We start from the raw sequence: 21369 nt of genomic DNA on the forward strand, positions 1-21369 counted from the left end.
AATTGATCAAACTGCTCTGCCATGGATATATACCACATCTGTAATAACAACACAGGGCCCTATTATTGTCCCGAGCAGCCATATTTTAAAAAGCAGGTCATGTCAGCAGTTGTGTAGAGCCCTGGGTTCAGAGTGAACCTTTTTTAAACCTGAAAAACAAAGCGGTCCCCTTAACTCAAGCTGTAAGAGAGTGTAGATGTGCATGTGTGTGTACATAGCCAAAGGACTGCATGGGGAGTCAAGAGGCGGAGTGAACACATGGAGTAATACAGGTGTGTGCCCTCTATTTCTCCTCTTTATACAGCACATCAGCCTATGGTGAGTGGAAGGCTTTTACCCTGGAGCAGGTCACCGTTCACGGTAAGTGAGGAGCATTCATTTAATATTCTTTCCCTTTCCCCCTTTGGCTCTGCTGCACATCTCCAATCTCTGTACTCTACTTTTATATCCACCAGGGTCAGATAATAGCTGAAGTAAAAACTTGATTTCAGATTAAACTTGGCCAGTTTGTGATTTTGATGAATGATGCTACTGAAGCATTTTAAAGCAGGTTTTAACTTGATTATGTCAGCAAACACATCTCAAGGTTTCTACATGTAGATTGTTTCCAAATAGTATTCAGTAATCTGATTATTTAAATTTTTGTATAGATATATATTTATATGTTTACCGAGTTGGAACTTGTCAAACAGGAAAAACTACAGAAAGGATGGATGGATGGATGGATGGATGGATGGATGGATGGATGGATGGATGGATGGATGGATGGATGGATGGATGGATGGATGGATGGATGGATGGATGGATGGTGATATCTTGCTGAGCAGGGGGTCACATCACATATGGAGGCAAACAGCATTCTTGCTCATTGGGGTAGCAACAAAAAGGTTTACTGAAGCAAGAAATAAAAACATAAGAAAAGAAAAACACATCAATTGGAAAATAGCTAGCTTTTTATGGTAACATGTAATACATGTACCGTAATAATAGGTGTAGGTTAATTCTGTTGAATAGCCGGGATGGAAGTGCAGCAAATAGCACAGACCCAGTCACAACTTCAAATTCAGTTCACCTTCAGGTCAATGTGTCTAAAATGAACTTTAAGTAGTTAAATCCATTTCTGTGCATTTCATGTTTCTGTGCTTCCAGTCACATTTTGGTTCTCGGCTGTCTCTCTTCATCTGTGGTGTTAGAGGCTTCCTTCTTATCTCTCTTTCCTTATTTCTGCTCTTCTCTTTTTCTCTCCTTCTTTAGTTACTGTAGCAGAAAACCCAAAGGGTTGCATAAACATAGTAGTAATAAAAAAAAGAACAATAAGTACTAGTTGAATTTACATTCATTACCTCATATAAATTTCCTTTAGTGTTATACACAGTGCCTTGCAGAATTTTTATGTTGTTTTCCTTCATTATAAAGGTGACAAATTCATTATATTTTGCAAAATTCCAACAAATTGTAGTGTTATATGTGGTTAACATCTAGGTTTTCACATCAATATAGAAATTATTTGCCTTTCATTTTTTGCGCTTACATTTTTGTATGACATCATACTGATGGAGGAGCAAAAGATAAAGATAAATTAAATGTTTAAGTCACAGCTTGATTTAGGGCTGCTATATTTCAGTTTAAATTTTGACTGAGACATCATTGAATATGCTCTGATCAGCGGCGTAGGAAGCGGGGGGGACGGGGGGGACATGTCCCCCCCAATATAAAAGCCAGGTGGATATGTCCCCCCCAAAAATTGTACCGCAAAATATTAGATTTTGACAATTTTTTAACTGTCGTGCTTTTATTTTGAAGGCGCAGCATAGCGTTACGTCACTGTACTCCCCCTCCCCTCTGTGAACTGTTGAGTGTTTGAGCACTCAGAGGGAAACAGCGATACAGAAAGTCAGAAACTTGTTAATGAGGTAAAATGGTCTGTCGGGAATGCTGCTATGAATATTGCCTATTTATAACGTCTTGTTGTCAGTTCACTTTCATATATAGAAACTGAATCTTTTTGGTTTAGGCATCTTAGTCTTGTAGGAAGAGGATTAGGGCCACTGAAAAAAGTTAACTGATTTTTAATTTTTTTTAGTTTAACATGGGGGAAAAAGTCAGAATTCTGACTTTTTCAGAATTCTGACTTTAATCTCAGAATTCTGACTTTTTTCTCAGATTTCTGACTTTAATCTCAGAATTCTGACTTTTTTCTCAGAAATCTGACAGATGATTAATGTTTCTAATCAATTTACAGTTTTTTTTTGGTGGTGGTGGGGGGGGGGGGGTACTATACAGATATATAAAAACAAGAAGGTCTCACTAAAAAATAACCAGAATATATGTTTAGAGTAAAGATTGACTAGTGTTTACACAAGCACACCATTTTAAATCTGCTGAGCTTGCTGTGCAAGAAAATGTAAAATATACGTATAAAGAAATATAACAGGAAGTACTGCTAAAACAAACTAAATGTTAAATAATGTAGATATTGGTTTAAAAAATTCTTCAGATTTGGAAATTTGGAAGGAATACATAATTCTGAAATTAATCAACAAATCTGGTAAAAAAAAATAAATAAATAAAAAATAAAAGTTGCACTTTTTTACTTGAGGAATTTGTTGAATAACTTCATAATTATGAGTTTAACTAGTTGGAGGTAATGCTACACTTCTCTGCTTCCTGTCCTGCTCATAAAAGGTAAACATTATAAACCCACCATTAATTTTCTACACTATTTGGAAAACACAACACAAATGTAATATAACAAAAGTATGTTTAACAACAAACATGTTAGCATCAAGCCATAGCCATGTCTGTTTTAGAGACTAGCTCTCTTGTTTAATGACCTTCTGCTCCTCCATTAATGAGGGGACCCCACGGGCACGTAAAAAGTTGCCTAATTCTGTCATTTTCCACCAATGTGTCACTGGCTCTCTCAAACAACTCACATCTTTGTCAGTGAAGCTGAGTGCTCCACATCTCTGCCTTCATGGTGCCCATCTACATTAAGATCCAAAATTCTGAGAAAAAAAGTCAGAATTCTGAGAAAAAAAAGTCTTAATTCTGAAAATAAAAGTCAGGATTCTGACTTTTTTCCCGTATTAAACTGAAACAAAATGTAAAAATCACTTAATTTTTTTTTTTTTTAGTGGCCCTAATCCTCTTCCGTAGTCTTGGGCTGATCACTCATCCAATATTTAACTGCTAACTTTCTCTAGACGTTTGCCACGCTAGCCAAAATGTTTTTTTTATATATTTTTTTTTATATCTCATTTCAGTACAATGCCACCACCAACTAAAAGGCTGAAACAGCAGTAGGACTTACTCAGATTTATTTAAAAAGAGAAACGTCAGTGTGAGTAACAGTCACCTAACACAACTTGTGTTGAAATTAGCCCGGTCTGGGCTTGCGTTTTACGAGGATTTTTTATTTTTTGCTTGGTTTTGATGGCCACCTGTCTAGGGTGGACCCCGCACCAGCACCTCCCGACCCCACTAAGGGACAGGGTGTACAGAAAATGGAAGGATGGAGGGATTTCTACCAAAGGTTGATAATGCGTTTTTGAACCAGATGCTTCAAAGCGCCCTGTCCATAATTCTTCAACACACTGTCAGCTCCCTCTGTCATTCAACCTATATAAATTCATTTTTGACCATTATTGCAAGTTTGACAAAATAAAACATATCAAACTTTGCACTTGTGTGGCCTACTGAATTGTTTTGATTTTCTAGTGCGTATGCGGACACTAAATATGCCAAGGGCTGAAGCCCTTGAAAGACATCTCCCTTTGCTTAATAAAAGACTCCAGTTATTTTGTTTGTTGATATGCTCACATCTTATGAACAAATGCATTATGTTAATTTTAAATGCATTATTTTTACAAACACATTTATAAAGGAATAAAGTAAAAGATTAAATAGCCTTTTTTTTAAAGTAGCGTACTTAAGACATGTTTCTGTTGAATATTTATGAATCTCAGATTTCCGACATGTGTCCCCCCCAATTGTAAACATATTCCTACGCCCTTGCTCTGATCCAAACCCTTTTGTTGGAGAACAGCTCTGTGTTTAGAATCACTATCCTCCTGGTAGATTATTTACAGCTACTTCGCTATCAGCTCTAGAGCTAACTTGTTTACCAGAACTGAAGAAAACATTTTACATACAGTAGCATGATGCTGCCATCAATGTGTTTAACCCATGTTCTTTGTTTAGACGCTGTGTTATATTTCACCCATCAGTCTCCATGGTCTCCATGAGGCTGTTGGTGCCCTGATATTATCTAACAAACTTCTAAGGCAGGAATTTGCCATGTTATCCTGCATCTTTTAGATATCTACCTGCCTGGACCAACACATCTGCATCAAATGGCTAAGTTACCGCCTCAGTTGAGGTCAAGTTCTCCTGAGTCCTGCAAAGCACTTAATATTTTAATTCAGGTGTTTTAAAGCAGAAACACATAAATAAAGGTGCAGGACACTGGGACAGTCCTCCAGGACTGGATTATGATATCCCTACAATATGGCCTAAACAAATAAGCTGTACTTATATTATGATGAAATAACATACACATAAAAAGTCATTCTTTTCAGGTGAGCTTGAAAGGCCATTAGATTGCTTTACTCCAGATCTTAATGCTCAAAAATTACTTTTTCAGGAATCTGAATTTTTTTGACTGGTTGTTCCCATTACTTTGAAATGGTTGTATATATCTGACTTTATTGTGAACTGTTTGCAGCTCCATATTAGTCTGCATTGGCATAGATATTCACCACACAGAGCACAACAGTAAAGACATAGAAATGGATGTTATGCTTTAGTAACACAACAGAAGACATTACTGGGCGCTGCATTGAAAAAAGAAAAGGTGTTAAACTCTTTATTGTGGGTTTTGGGTAGATCTGACTGTCATTTCCGCACAACATAATGATTAAAGGCAGGGACACAGCAAGGTTATAGGGCGAGTTATTAATAACTTTACAGGTTTATTCAGAAATTTAACCTCGTCCTCTGGACATCAAATGCCTTAATCAATTCAGTGTGGGACTGCAGCTTGGGCAGACCAATAATATCCTTTTTTAAAGGGGTCTATACCAATTTGCAATCCGAACTGCATTCAACATACAGTTACTATTAGCCTTTCAATTAGGCGTAAATAAAGTTATTTTGTATTTATCATGAAGCTCTAATGACTCGCTGCTCTTTACGTTGCAGTGCTATTCTAATTGTTTTATTCTGTTTTTTTTACTGCTAACATCTACTGTTGGGTGGCACAAAATATAAGGAATGTAATGAAAACTGACTTTGAAATTACATCTAATCCACCTTGTGGCCAGATTTAGACCATATTTGCCTGAGGTGGGAACCGGGCTTTGATACCGTATTAGTTGTGATATCAGAAATCAAAATTCAAAAAGGTGCTGATTTAATAAATTTAAATTAGTTGTTTATTTTCTATCAAATATGTGTAAGCTTTTCCCTCTGTTTACTTTTGTTAAAGCCTAGCAGCATCATTCTTTTAGTTTGCCATGACTCCTACAAAGCACTATGTAAGCCCCTTTCATGACCTTTTTTGCTTTGCAACCACAGAACACATAATCACCCACCTCCTAGGATGGAATCAGGATGGGGACATTAAGCCCAGTGAGACACAGCATCAGATGGACAGATGGAGGAAAGAATGAACAAACATTTATTCATTCCTTTGTCCATCTGTCATTTAAGCACACATTAATGGACAACATGGATGAGAGTTCATCAAAGTCTGAGCTATGATGCGTCCCACAAGATAGGCTATTATGTAAAAAATAAGATTTAAGAAAGCTGACAGCACTAAATAATAAACACTACAATGCATAAAAGTTGGGATTGTGTTTGCTCTACAAATAAAAATTTAAATTTTATATCCAAGAAGTTTGTTTGTGTTTTTTTTTTTCTCACCTCTTTCTTAGAAACTGCACATAATCTCTCCTCTCACAGCAGCTTTGTGTGTGTCGTACCTGGTCGTCCCCCTCGGGAACAAGAAAAGCCTCCCCCTCTGTTTTTCTGACGTGCCTGCCTGAGCCCACCGAGGTGAGTCGTCTTGTTTGTGTCGTGACGCAGGCGACTTGCTGATGCCTTTGTGTGTTTGAATGTTTGTTGTCCAGGTCTCCTGAGAGACACACTGTCTCGTCTGAATCATCGGGCTCATCAGTCACATGGTGGGCCTGGTAAACTCTTAGCTGTATGTGATTCATGAACCCCATTGAGCCAACTATTTGAAACATGAATAATAGATCAGAGTATGTTCATTATTAGGATGATAATTGCTCTGTTTTTTGTTTTTTACTTTTGATTTGGCTTGCTCAGTTGTTGAGAGTTAACCTCAATTCCAATTCCATCAGTCTAGATCATGTCATGATTAAGTTTATACATATTTTGGCATATATTGGCTGTCTTTCATTTATTTAGGGTGAAAATTGTATGTTCTGGCTAACGTGTGTAGGAACCGATAGTATCATTTGTTTATTGGTCTTATAATAAAGACCAATAACCAAATACATGCTGACAGTTTGTATCAGAAAAAAATAAATAATTAGCTGGCTATACAATAAAGGTTTTTCCAAATCAGTGCTTTAATTGCTGCATCAGGGACCAAGCAGCAAAAGCATAGCATTTTATTTGTGCAAAACATTCGACCAATACAGTTCGAAATACTATTTAAAAACTGCTGAAAGAAAGTTGGCCACAGACAGCCAGTCTGATCAAGACCCTTAACCCCACACTACTCCCTGGGCACCCCATGATGGCAGCCCACTGCTCCCCAAGAGAATGGGTTAAATACTGAGGTAAATTTCTCAAATGTGAGATCAATAAAGTTTAATTGTAATCGTTATTATTGAACAAAGTATGTACAATTTAACTCAATAAATACCTAATACCAAAACACAGAAGTGTTTCTTATGTAATGATGTGGCAAAACCATTAAAACAGCATAAGGAAAATAGAGCAAAACATTAATACCAACTGAAGACCAACAGGTATTAAACATCCCCTTTGATGACAAGCCAATATTTGGTGCCTGCTGAGCTGGCATTTTACTTCCAAAGCCCTTCACCTTTGTCCACTGCCTTTGTCCAAACAGGAAGAAGCAAATACTCCAAACAAGAGAATTAAAAAAAATAAAAAACATGTTTATTTTTGAACAAGACACAGTGTTATTTCATGCAAACATCAAAATATCATCAGGGAATTAGCTTAAATCACATTTATGTTTAACTGCAAAACAATTAAGGTGATTGTTTGGAATGGGGCAGATGTCATCTCAGCTGATTATTGTTGATGATACTATGTTCTTCGTTTCATTTAAAAACATGGAGATTGTGTAGCACATTTAGCTTTCATTTAGGTGACCAATGTTCTCTTCTACATAACAAATTGCATGCATAGTAATTACTGAATCTTCAAACATTGATAGAAATATAAGTTCACATGTTTAACAAAATCATATCAATTTGAATAAAGACTTAATGTTTGACATTAACTGTCAAATAGCCTTCACAGCTTTAATTAGGGAGAGTGCTGCAAGGCATCTGTCAATAAGATTGGGACTTTGCTATTAAGCAATACAATTTAATTATTAGCAAAATGGGCAAGCCTGCTAGAGAGTCCTTTACTGTATTACCAAGAAATGCTGTTGTGTTAACAATATGTCCTCAGATTTGTATACGATTATTTTAAAAGCTGCATGAATGATATAACAAGTTAATAACCGAACAACTCATTAATTTTTGGTAAGTTATTTAGCTATATTGTTTGTAATATTGACTTTGTATTATTAGTTAATACATAGATGAGGGAGTTCAATCACTGCCTGCAAAGCAATGTGTAAAAGAATTGTGCTGACGGCTGCGTCACATAAGGTGAAAGGGTGGGGTGGAGCTTGGGATATGGATAAGAATATGCAAAATCGTGGTTGACATATGAAACTTGGGCTTATTCTAAAGTCTGCATATTGTAGCTTCTACCTCAGACAGACTTAGTCCTTATTGATGTCGCTACGCAATAGAGATGGATGGACACACATTGATGACACAAGTAAAAACTGGTACTACATCATTCAGAAAAAGAACTACAAACATGCAAAATGCAAGTTACACAAATATAGTGACAGGCTGAAACTGTCCATTATAAACCCCTAAACATTCAAAGCGCCATACATAACAATGCATGTAGAAATCATATATTTTTATAAAATCCTATTAGGTGAACTGTGCCTATATCTCCTGTCATGCATAGGATTGTTGCTGTCCTTATAAATCCTAAGCACCAGATAGGAATGTTGACTGGTCCCAATGCTAAGTGGGCTATCTATACAGTAGGAAGCATAATGCTTACTCTTCCTGCCTTCTTCTTTACTGTCAGCACTATTCAGACAGCACATAACAGCGACCGCTGATTCCTCTAGTTTGGCTTGAATGTCCTCCTCTCAGATATGTTGTACAGATAGAGCCTTTGATTCACTTATTATTCTAACTAAATACTACAAACAGGTATCAAAACCATTTCATTTGATAAAATAAAATTAAATCAAGCTTCTGGTATGCACAGAGCTATATCATTTTTATGGTTGTTTAAATAGATGCAACCATTACTTAACGTTTTTTTTTTTTTTTTTTAAATGATTGAATTTTCATCCACCTAAATGACAGAACTGGGTAATGACTTCAAAAGGTATTTGGTTTCTTGGAAACTTGCTAAAAAAAAAAGTGTATCCAGATGTTTATTTGGGGTGTATGTGTGTATCAAGCCATGTGTGTATCTAGTCTAGTTTGGAGAAAATCCACTATTATTTAAAACATATTTACCCAATTCTTATTCAGACACATCATTGACATTCCCTGTTGTATTGGCAGCCTATCACCTGAAAATAAAAGTGACTTTATATTAAGCTCTGATCACCCTTGCAAAATAACATTATTTTTATCTCTTCTCCTTATTTCTTTTTGGACTTGTCAGATTTCCTGAGGCCATGCCTGCTATTGTCAACCTCCTCTTCAACGTGGTCTCTACCAACACAACCATCTCATTCAGAGTGGTGTTGCCAATGGTCAGTCTGATCTCTCTTTTCGTGGGAGTGGGAGGTCACCTCCTGCTGTGGCTGGTGCTGGTGAGGAACCCTCGGAGTCGCTCCAAGCCGAGCTCCATTCTGCTCCTAAATCTGAGCCTGGCAGATCTAGGAGCCCTGCTCACCCTGCCCTGTGTGCTTTTGAGTGCCAGCCTTCAGAACTGGCAGCTCGGCGGTGGGACCTGTGTTCTGCTTGGGTTCATGACTTCAGTGACAGTTGGAGTGGAGATCTTTAGCCTTGCAGCGTTGGCAGTGCTGAGGTATCGAATTGTCGCACCACGGATGAGGCCACCTGCTAGTCTGACGCAAGTGTGAGTAAAGACATAGCAAGCATTGTTAATGCTGAGAGGCATTGTCACTAAATATTGACCTTTTTGAAATGGCATCAGTGTTACATTTTTATTTTTTTTTTACCTTTCTTTATGGGTTGGGTTATCTATGAAAGAGGTAAGTCAGTCGAAAAAACGAAAACCTTTTTCCTGTAAACAATCCCCAAATCATTTTAACAAATCTACAGTCTTGTAAGGTAAGTTGTACATTTGCTTTGCAGCATTATTCCTAATCTGCTTTCAAAGCTTCGATTTATCTCTTCTGTCACACACTTGGTCCAGGATTTAAAAAGTTTTGGAGCAGTCTATTTCAAGATTAGTTTAGTTTTCAGTACTTCCCTATGAAAACGTGTGTTATTTTGTTCTAAATTTTATGAAACTGGGTACATTTTGTGGAACATCATCTGCTCTTTTTTCTTTTTACAGGTGCTGGTCATAAAATTAGAATATCATGAAAAAGTAGATTGATTTCAGTAATTCCATTTAAAAAGTGAAACTTGTATATTATATTCATACATTACATACAAACTCATATATTTCAGATGTTTATTTTGTTTAATTTTGATGATTACAAATGACAACAAATGAAAATCTCAAATTCATCATATCAGAAAATTAGAATATTGTGAAAAGGTTCAAAATTGATGGCCCCTGGTGCCACACTCTAATCAGCTAATTAACTCAAACCACCTGCAAAAGCCTTTAAATGGTCTTTCAGTCTAGTTCTATAGGCTACACAATCATGGGGAAGACTGCTGACTTGACAGTTGTCCAAAAGACGACCATCGACACCTTGCACAAGGAGGGCAAGACACAAAAAGTCATCGCTAAAGAGGCTGGCTGTTCACAGAGCTCAGTGTCCAAGCACATTAATAGAGAGGCGAAGGGAAGGAAAAGATGTGGTCGAAAAAAGTGTACAAGCAAGAGAGATAACCGCACCCTGGAGAGGATTGTGAAACAAAACCCCTTCAAAAATGTGGGGGAGATTCACAAAGAGTGGACTGCAGCTGGAGTGAGTGCTTCAAGAACCACCACACACAGACGTATGAAAGACATGGGTTTCTGCTGTCGCATTCCTTGTGTAAAGCCACTCTTGAACCACAGACAGCGTCAGAAGCGTCTTGCCTGGGCTAAAGAGAAACAGGACTGGACTGCTGGTGAGTGGTCCAAAGTCATGTTCTCTGATGAAAGTAAATTTTGCATTTCCTTTGGAAATCAAGGTCCCAGAGTCTGGAGGAAAAGAAGAGAGGCACTTCATCCACGTTGCTTGAAGTCCAGTGTAAAGTTTCCACAGTCAGTGATGGTTTGGGGTGCCATGTCATCTGCTGGTGTTGGTCCATTGTGTTTTCTGAGGTCCAGGGTCAACGCAGCCACATACCAGGAAGTTTTAGAGCACTTCATGCTTCCTGCAGCTGACCAACTTTTTGGAGATGCAGATTTCATTTTCCAACAGGACTTGGCACCTGCACACAGTGCCAAAGCTACCAGTACCTGGTTGAAGGACCATGGTATCCCTGTTCTTAATTGGCCAGCAAACTCTCCTGACCTTAACCCCATAGAAAATCTATGGGGTATTGTGAAGAAGAAGATGCAATACACCAGACCCAACAATTCAGAAGAGCTAAAAGCCACTATTAGAGCAACCTGGGCTATCATAACACCTGAGCAGTGCCACAGACTGATCGACTCCATGCCACGCCGCATTGCTGCAGTAATACAGGCCAAAGGAGGCCCAACTAAATACTGAGTGCTGTACACGCTCATACTTTTCATGTTCATACTTTTCAGTTGGCCAACATTTCTATAAATCCTTTGTTTTTATTGGTCTTCAGTAATATTCTAATTTTCTGATATGATGAATTTGAGATTTTCATTTGTTGTCATTTGTAATCATCAAAATTAAACAAAATAAACATCTGAAATATATGAGTTTGTATGTAATGTATGAATATAATATACAAGTTTCACTTTTTAAATGGAATTACTGAAATCAATCTACTTTTTCATGATATTCTAATTTTATGACCAGCACCTGTATATTTTGCCCTATCTGTGTTCCTTATGATGCAGCCTGTTCTGGATAGTATGATAGTGTTTGGGGATAAAAGGTACAAAATTTGCTTGCAGCTGTGTCAGGGAGGGGTACATTACTATCAGCACAGTTCTATGTCACCTTTTTTTCCTACAATTACTTATTCAGTGCAAAGAATTTAATTTAAACATTCAACAATACAATTACTAATTTGCATATCTAATATAACTAAAAATATGCAGCAGTGTTAAATATTTTCAACCATTACGTTAGCCACACAGCATAAAGCTCCATAGACACTTATATTGGTTTAAATCCTTTTTTAGCTTGACCTTTCCTTAACATTAACTTGCCCGTAAGACATATCTGATCTTTTTTTAATCAATTCTACTCTATAACTTTGTACTAGCAACTCGGGTGTTGAAGTGCTTTTTCAGGTAGAATGTAATCGTTTTTTAGCGTCAGTGAGGTATTGAAAATAAATTCTATTTAATAAAAAAAACATAAGCTGTGTGTTTGTCTGAACTTCAACAAATTGATTCGGAAATAGTTATTTTCTCCCTAACAGGTTATATAGGAGCCTGAGTACAGGACAGCATGTTGAGAGGAAGGGTTTTAATGGTGAAATGAAATAACAAACTTACAGGAACAGATGGTGAGCACAAACCAAACATGGAGACAGAATGAATACTGAATACTAGTGATAAACTAAGGCAAACTGGAGGCTTATGAAGAGTAGAGACAGGGGTAGACAATGGGATAAATGAGGAGAGACACGTGGAATGAATAAACTGATTGCCTGGTGGCTCTGGTTGAAGAAGAATCAATTAACTGGGCAGACAGATAGAATCTAGGAAAGAATCAACATAAAACCAGAACTAAATAACTAAATACCAGCACCAAGAAATAAAGCAGAAAACAAGAGCATTCGATGATACTCAAAACAATGGAACATAACATTGACATTGTTCCATTTATTGCAGAAATATTTGAACACTTTTGTTAAAGAAATTAAAGCAAAATACCTACATAGAATGATGTTGCCTGTATGTCTATAGTTCTTTGCTTCTTCATACTTTGGAGGATTACTTGCTTTCTTTAAGTATTTGGTTTTGTATCACATGTAATAAGACCTACATAGCTGATAAACCGTTTCCAGTTGCACTAACTCAGAATCTATTAAAGTAAATCTTTACTTGCTGCTTTGGGAGCCTCATTGATTTGTGATGGAACACATCTAATTTAAACAGTTTAAGACATTAATCAAGCTTTCTTTGGAACCTCTAGCAATCCATTGACCTGTAATTTAATTTAGAGACAAATGAATTCCCAGTGTTAAAAGGACATGTTTTATCGGACATTTTATCGGACATTACTAAATAATTTTGCAATAACATGCTATTGCTTAATACAGGTGCTAACTTGAGATGAAAGGTCAATATACATTCAGAGAAACATTCCTTACAAAGACCTCTAGCTCTATTGCCCATTGATGTAGACAATAACTAATTCAATGCTCTCATTTTTCCCATAGGCTGTGCACTGTGGCAGCAATTTGGCTGGTCTCTGTAACCATGGCCTTGCCGAAGGTCACCTATATCAACTTCGACGGTGGATGCACATGGTCGGTTGGTCGGGAAGAATGGCTGTTCTTTCTGGTTCCTGCTTTCCTGGTGTACTACATAGCCCCACTCTTGTGCATCGCCATTAACTGTGGCCTCATTATCTCCCACCTTCACCGCTGCAGAGGGAGCCTGGTTGCCAACAGACGCAACAAGAAAGCTACCGCCCTGCTAATTAGTTCAACACTTGTCTTTGCAATTAGCTGGTTGCCATATTATGCACTTGAGTTTGTCAATGTTTTGTCTCCTTACATCAGTTCAGTAGCTTCTCCCACAAGCAGGCTAGATGTCTGGGCATCTTCATCTTTAGCTGTATCAAATTCACCTCCCACTCCACCCGGGCCTTATGAACAAACCCTGACAAGAGTCACACTGCTTTGGGAAGTGGCCTCTTTGACCGCCATTTTGTTGGTGTGCTTGGCTCCATGCTGGAACCCTCCACTCTATTTCCTGTTGTCACGCCCAGCTGTTCATCAGCTGAGAGCGCTCCTGCCTTCTTTCATCCAAGAGCAGATAGGGAGAAAACCGGTGCAGGCCTGGCGTATCTCTCCTGCCCCTCTGCCATGTCTGCCAGTACCTCATGAGGCCCCAAACTCTCTCAATCATCAAAGCCTGATTCACAGATTGACTCAATGAAGATTGCAACAGCTGTGCTCACTCACATTCCCTCATGAGATCCAGCATGCATGTGCTGTCCATACAACACTGTAGATGAATACATGATTCACAGGATGCACTGTGCATGTACATACTCAGTACGCTCATAACTCTTGGCAACAATAAACTCTCACATTGTATCAAAATCAGATCACATTTAATGCCATAATCAAGGGGTATTGATCACATAAGAAGATACATTTAGCATCTCGCTGCCTGGTCAATTTCGGCCATAAGGGGAAAAAGCTGGAAATCAAACTGAATGAAAATTTAATTTGAAAGACTAAACAACAGTTTCCATTTGTATCATGGCTCAAATCATCATTTATATTCAGGTCACTGAGCTTAAACATATGGACTTAGGCTCAGACATCAACCTTAGCAGCCGCCTTTTTGTTGCTGAAAGGCATCAGCTAAACTTATCCTGACTGACTAAAGCCATCCAAGCATATATAAACCAAATCTCCCTATAGGGTCTTACACACAAGTCCTAATTGCAATGAGAAAGGATCCAGTGACAGAGATAAATGGAATCTGCATTTTGGAAAATTGCCTTTGCTCTTTGCAGTTTATCAGAATCTTTTATTTGCATTACAGCAATGAATCACAAGAACCGGTACAACCTTCCAACTACATTTCCGGGTTTTTTGAAAGAGTAGAAACAGCAGAAGATGTCGCTTTAGAAATCTCACAGAAAGGCTTGGAGGGAGCAGATTCCGGATTCAATGTCAAGATAATAACCTTAATGAAAACAGGGCTCTTTGACTTTGACACATATTAAAAGATGCTGACTTATTTAGTTCTGAACCTGAAGTGAGAAGTGCCAATTAAAAAAAGAGATTTGACACAAAGTATTGCATCTGTGCTACTGGAGGAAAATGACTTTCTACAAGTAGTTCTATCTGCATCTAGAGAGATTTAATATTCGTAATGTAAAGGCCATGTTGTGTACTGGCTGGACCTTGGTTGGCTGTGAAAAAGTTAATTGAATTCAATTCAGTTTATTTATATACCGCCAATTGTAAACAGATGTCATCTCAAGGCACTTTACAGTTCACCAGATCATACAGTCAAAGTTAAGTTAAGGTAGAGTATTTCTTTTTTTATTATTGTACTGTATATATATAATTTTTTTTATAATGATGCATTTCTTTTTCTTAAAAGTATATTCCAACTGCTTAAGAGATACACTTCTCATTCATTGTATATGTATAAACACATAATCAATTTCTTACCATGTTACAGCCATAAACTGCTTGTTGGCCAGACAAACATACAGAGATGGATAATTGTAAATAGTATACATGGTGTTTTGTAAATAAAACTCTATCTGTGGTCCCTGTTTACTCTGAAACAGCTGAATAAAAAGTTAGGTATGAATATTTATATCTAAAAGTTACCAAATAGTAGTTAGATTGGTAAGCACATTTTTCTTGGATATTATATCAAAAAGCAAAACAAAACAGTGGATGATTATGAAAGAGTACATTGCAATCTCTGACATTTCCCTGTATGTAGGAAGCTCCATGTATTTCATCAACAACTATTTACCTTTCCCCCATTAAACAAATATTGTCACAGTACTATACTGCTACCTCTATGTTTTATTGTAGGTATGTGTTCACGGATATATAAAGTCTTATTTTTGCTGAATTCACGTGCAAACCAACATTTTTGTTTCAGTCTGATCTGAACAGAGCTCCTTCTTTCACCTTCAAATATTTACCGTATACCAATATAACAAAGGGCAAACAAGGCATGATTTGGCTTTCTTCCAACAAAGGCTTTTGTTGTAAGTTCTTCCAAATACATTTGTTAAGTATATAAATGATAGTCCCACCTGTGAGTTTATTGGTCACATTGCACTTTTTAAGAATTACCCATTTGTTTTTTATCCTTTTATCCTTAACTTGCTTGACCATCTAAACAGCTTCTCCCTGTGTTCCCTGGTGTTCATAATGCTATTTGCATAGTAATGTTCCCTAACAAACTTCACAATGCTTTACAGAACAGCTTGATGTGGATTAAAACAGCATGAACACTTTAAAAGCTATTGGTTGCTCTGGGTTAGATTGAGGAATACCAGGTTTGCTCCGTTTTGGGCATGGCATCAGAGGGTGTCTTGGGGTGTCAACTCTGCAGTTATCCCCGTGTTGGTTTCTCCTAGGTCACCAGTTCTCTGTAGGCCCTTTGGATGTCTTCAGCTCCAATCTTCTACATGTCTGCCTGGGACCTGGTAGGCTAGGTCTTTGGCTCCTTCCAGCTTCTTTATAGAATCTTTACATATTCAAGCAGACTTACAGTTTTTTATCAGTTATACCTACACATGAATAAACTCTATATTAAGCTGTAGATGCCACTAAATACATCTTGTATTAGATAATGTGTATTTTTCAGTGATGTTGTTATGTGTTGGTTGTTTGTCTCTGTTATGCTTTTTCAGCTGTTCTGTTTCTATCTCTCTTTTAAGGTGTATAAGCAGTCGCTTTGGATGTAATCTTGTGTTTTTTGCAACCTCTTTTCTTATTTCCTCTGATTTCTAGCCTTTTTCTTCACCCATGTCCCTTATTTTCCTTTTCCTTTTTGATTGCATTGAAAATAATATAATCCAAAAATAATCCCATAGTAAATAGAATCATTTGGGGCATCTGCATGTTAGGTTTATAATGTAGTGCATCTGAGGGTTACCTGGGGTTCCCAATATGAAAGCAATAGCAGACAGTTAGAAATGCCAAGCCATAGCTCTACATTTGTTTTCTTTCAGATAATGAAGTCAGAGTATGACTCAAACACTCCCATTTTACTGATAAATGTTATGCAAATCCTGTTGAAGCCTAAAATACAAATACCACAAAAGGGTACACTAAGCCAATGCAAATGCAACATATATCTGTGGAGCCTTTACAAGTTAAATTGAACAGATAAAAAAAAAAAAAAGCAGCTACAAATACAAATAAAACGGCTTTAACCATGCTTCTGAATGTAATTAACCTTACCAGCGTTTAAAAACTTATATGATAAGGATATCAAAAACCATGAACTACTCTAACTTTGGCCATCCCTGACTTACACTATGACTGAATTTACTAACCAATGCTACTCTTTCTTTTCCTTGCCTGGAGGTGTCCTTGAGGCTGTTATTTTGTTACATGCCAAAAATGAAAAATATCAAAGGATTTCCTGAAGATAAAGAGGAAAAGGTAATATAGAGTATTTCCAGGCTGGATGAAAATGACATATTTTGCTATTTCCCCCCTAATCACTTCCCTTGCATTGCTATACAAGATGTGAGGTTATGTCGGTCCAGAATATATATTAATTGGCCTGGTTCTTTCTCTTTATAGACATGGGAGGTATGATAGCCCGTCATCTCAGAGAAGACACTCTTAACAAGGAAAGATCCATCGTAAACTGTTGTATTTCCTGGACTATCCATCCATACATCCATCCATCCATCTTCTTCTGCTTATCAGGAGTCTTGTTGCGGGGGTAGCAGCTTCAGTAGGGAGGCCCAGACATCCCTCGCCCCAGCACCTTGGGCCAGCCGAGAAACATAGTCCCTCCAGCGTGTGCTGGGTCTCCCCCTGGATCTCCTTCCGTATTTCCAGGACTCGGCTGGAAAAAGTATTGGCCTGGGCATTTTGAGCAGAGACTTGCCCACTATGTATAAATTTAAAGATAACGAATCCTATGAATTTATACAAAAACTTTGTTGTGACAGAGTTTGTACACTGTCTTGTTTAAATATATGTACTTTCCTAATAGAAAAAAGTAATTAATGTTCACTAGTTTGCTGATAAATGTTAATAAAACAGAAAAAGATAAAAAGATATCTTGTCAGGAATAAATAAGATGTTTATGTAAAGAAGACATACATATATTAATGAGACAACAGTGGCCTTGGATGAAAGAGTTGACCCCGCAACCGGAGGGTTGTCGGTTCAAGCCGTGGTTCTGGCTTTCAGTGTCGTTGTGTATTTGGGAAAGACATGCTGTGTCAGAGGGACTGGTAGCGCCAGTCTACGGTACACTCGCTTCTGCCAGTGAGCCCCAGTGCAGCTTTTGGCTACAATGTAGCTTGCCACCATCGGTGTGTGAGTGAATGGGGAATAACTGAATGAAGTGTAAACAAATTTACCAGCAGTCCAACAGGCAAATGCCTGGTGTGTTCGATGGCCAGTCCAGCAAAGGGCACCTCCTGGAAAAAATCTTTATTTTTTAGAAATAATGTTATGAGATGTAATCATCCATTTTTTATTCCTAGATTTGTAAAACTAAATATACATAAAACCACTTTAAGCTAGGAAGAAACAGACACAATATCAAAAATCCTCAGGAGCAGCTGGAGACCTTTTCTAAACTTTCGTCATGGTCTTTCTTACCTCGCCACATATGTTGAAATACCTACACTGCAAAAAATTCAAATCTTAATAAGTAATTTTTTCTTAAAATAACTGCATTTTTTATTGGATTGAGGGAGTAAGTGAGACACTTTGCCAGAGGAACAAGACAATCTATATTTAAAATAAGCAAAAACAACTGCATTGTCTTGTTTCAAGTGCATTTTTATCTTATCATCTTATTTTAAGAGTAAAAATTCTCATACCATTGGCAAATCCTCTTATTTATCTACTCAAATTAAGGTTAAATTCACTTAATTTAAGAAATCTTCACTTATTTCTAGATTGTTTTTGCAGTGTAGAAATGTGTTTGAGATGAAATGTATATAAACTAAAAATTTCAAGAGACGTACCTCAAACACCTGATATGCCAATGGGAATTTTACAGGTGGAAACAGAATCCCTGAAAGGCCTATAGCAGAACATTCAGTAGTGTTAATATCGGGTCACATAGGGAATATTTTAGCAGCTCCTTTGTAGTTCCCCACTGTGGGAGAATAAAGGTATATCTCATGGTATACTGAATAGCAGTGAGACCTGAGTGGGGTACAGGTGGTATCTTTAAGTTGCATTACTTTGAGGAGAGTTTGAACAAATGACACCAAAGCTTCAGTATTTTAATTGTACATATTTGTATTTTTTATATTTATTTTATTTTCTGTAAATAAGGAGAGTCCAACTCACTGAAAAGTAATATATCCTCTGGATAAGTAATCAATAAATGAGGTTTATCAATTGTCCTGTTTTTTTATTTATTTTCATTTTGTTTTAGCTCTCATGCTTTAAAAAATATATAAAGGTAGGCATAAACCAAGGGGAGGTGGTTTTAAGGGTCAGAAAATAAATGATTCCCCATTACATCACTTATCCAACCTGATACTAGGGGTTAACCCTAAGGATAGAATAAAACCTACCTCTTTCAGATCATTGATGGCTCAATTGATAGGGTGCTTATTTCTATTCTTACTGACCTTTCAAAGCTCTTCACACTGGAATCACATTCACCCAAAAACGGACTCATTCGCATTCACCAGTATGACCCTAAAGTTGCATAAACTGTCACCATGTCTTTTCAAGAGATGACAGATATGTAAAGACAGATACACAGAGTAACCTCAGACTTAAAGCCTGACAGTTTTATGTAGCCATGGATCCTGCTGTAGTTGGCCTCTTCTTGACCTCTTGACATCTTTTGGACAGCAGGACTGCACATCCAGATGGCAGCTTTAACTGTGACCATTACCAGGGTGCAGATATATATTTTTTTCATCGATACCATCTCTGTGGCTAATGAGAGCTTTTATCTTCGTCATCTGTCCGTACCGTGATCCTCTCACACAGCACAGCTCAGCAAGCTGCCATGTCCTGATGAGGCTGTCTTAATTAAGTCAGCAGATTAGCAAAAGCTTAAAATATGCTCAGCAGGCCAAGTGGACAGGATCTTTTTAATTTCTTTTTAGCAGGGGTACTGAAGGCCTTACAGTAGATATCTCCAAGACTGCTGTATTAAATTAAACAAAAAAAGCTGTAAGATTAGCATCACAAACTTCAGGAGACGGTCATTACAAAGGAAGTGATTTTCTATCATCTAGATAGACATTTAAGAGATATTGATTTTGAGTGTGACACCACTACTTAATGGCCTTATAGAGGATTCCAGCTCATTAATTGTCATTGATTGCTATGTAATTCCCACAGGGAGGATTTGTTTTATTCAGAGTATACTCACACACTCACACACATACACACATTCTCATCTTGCCATAGGTAGTGAGGACCATGTGATGAATCCCTTTGACTTCCATTGCTTTTAAGATATTTTTAACCCTTTCTGTGTGTCTATGTGTTTCTAAGATGGTGGGGAACATTTTCCATAAATCAGCACATTCTGGGGATTGGCTGCTCTTGTGGCGACCAATGCCTGATGCCCATAGGTACGAGCTGTTTGGTTAAGGACTAAGGTGTGAATTGAGTTTAGGTTGAGGTTAGGGTTAGGTATGAACACATAATGTTTAGGTTTAAGGTGAGAGTCACGGTTAGGCTGCAGAAATTTAAGGAGAGTGGCGGCCTAGATGTTAGGGCATAGAGCTTGGAATCCTGAGGTTCTGAGTTCGAGCCCGACTGCCACTCTGGGTTCCTGAGCAAAAGACTCTTAAGCTCGCACAGCTCCCTGGATGCCGCACAACGACAGCCCACTGCTCTCCAACGGGATGGGTAAATGCATTGTTCTTTTCATTGCTGTGCACTTGTGACAGTGTAATGACAATAAAGACTGGAAAAAAGGAAATGAGTTAGAAATTGGTGGAAGTCAAAGGAAAGGTTATTTAATCACAAGGGGGTGGGGCTAAAAATGAATACCTGCTGTTGCATTACTCCCGCAGAGTCACATATGTCAGGATGAATTTTAAATCTCATTTTATTTTTTTCACGAAGCTATAAAACTAAAAGTATTTGTGAAAAAATCATTTTGAAACATGTTTTAGAAATTTTAAAGCCGCGTTTGAAAGGTGTGTGGATGAAACACCATGTTACTGTGTTTGGGCCATTTCTATAAATAGATAAACATCAACAGGTGTCGGATGGGCCCAGTACCATGCCCGCTGGGCTTAAGGGGTTAAAAAGTTCTGTTTTTTTTATATATATTTTTTTTTATATATATTTCTTACCCATCATGAGATTTTATTTTTCACATTTTGGTGTTGGTGAGAATCAAAATGCAAAGATGAGAAGTGGAGCTTGTTACGGAAGACAATTTTTTAATCCATCCATCAATTTTTCGTCACGCTTATCCCAAGAGGAGTGTTGGTGCCAATCTCCAGCTGTCTACAGGGTACACCCTGGACAAGTCGCCAGTCCTTCGCAGAGCGACACAGAGACAAACAGGACTAACAACCATTCACACACACACTCACCTGCCTATCTCCGCCCAGTTCCCATTACCGTTCATCTGACCCACCTCCTTCAGTCTCTATTTAACCAGCCTACAGACCAGTCTTCATGGCAAGATTATTTGAGTCTGTGGTGAGAGTTCATATAGTGTTTCTGATTTCCCGATCCTGACCCGTTCTGCCTCTGGACCTCTCGACCTCCCTGTCCCCGTTCTGATCTGTTTGACTGACTTGTCCTTGGACTCCTGCTGGATCGCTGCCTGTCTGTGAACTGAACCTGTACCTGTTGCCTGACTTCTTCTTACCTCTGATCTCCTGGCTCTGACTCCCGAGCATGTCTTTGACAT

The 21369-nt window shown here is 37.8% G+C and overlaps 1 protein-coding gene across 3 annotated transcripts; it reads left to right on the forward strand.

Annotated features, from left to right (window-relative positions):
* Positions 1-244: 244 nt before the first annotated feature.
* Positions 245-15387, forward strand: si:ch211-119o8.4 (galanin receptor type 1). Of its 3 annotated transcripts, none has more exons than XM_038300544.1 (4): positions 245-360; positions 5940-6060; positions 8986-9405; positions 12990-15387. In XM_038300544.1, the coding sequence occupies exons 3-4, from the start codon at positions 8999-9001 to the stop codon at positions 13711-13713; spliced, it is 1131 nt and encodes a 376-aa protein (XP_038156472.1). In that variant the 5' UTR covers positions 245-360; positions 5940-6060; positions 8986-8998; the 3' UTR covers positions 13714-15387. The 3 variants fall into 3 exon arrangements, with proteins under 3 accessions (XP_038156472.1, XP_038156474.1, XP_038156473.1); XM_038300546.1 differs by having other exon boundaries at positions 307-360; positions 5971-6060; XM_038300545.1 differs by having other exon boundaries at positions 311-360; positions 5968-6060.
* Positions 15388-21369: the final 5982 nt, after the last annotated feature.

The sequence above is a fragment of the Cyprinodon tularosa genome, unplaced genomic scaffold, assembly GCF_016077235.1.
Source record: "Cyprinodon tularosa strain WSP-4 unplaced genomic scaffold, ASM1607723v1 ctg45, whole genome shotgun sequence".
NCBI lineage: Eukaryota > Metazoa > Chordata > Actinopteri > Cyprinodontiformes > Cyprinodontidae > Cyprinodon > Cyprinodon tularosa.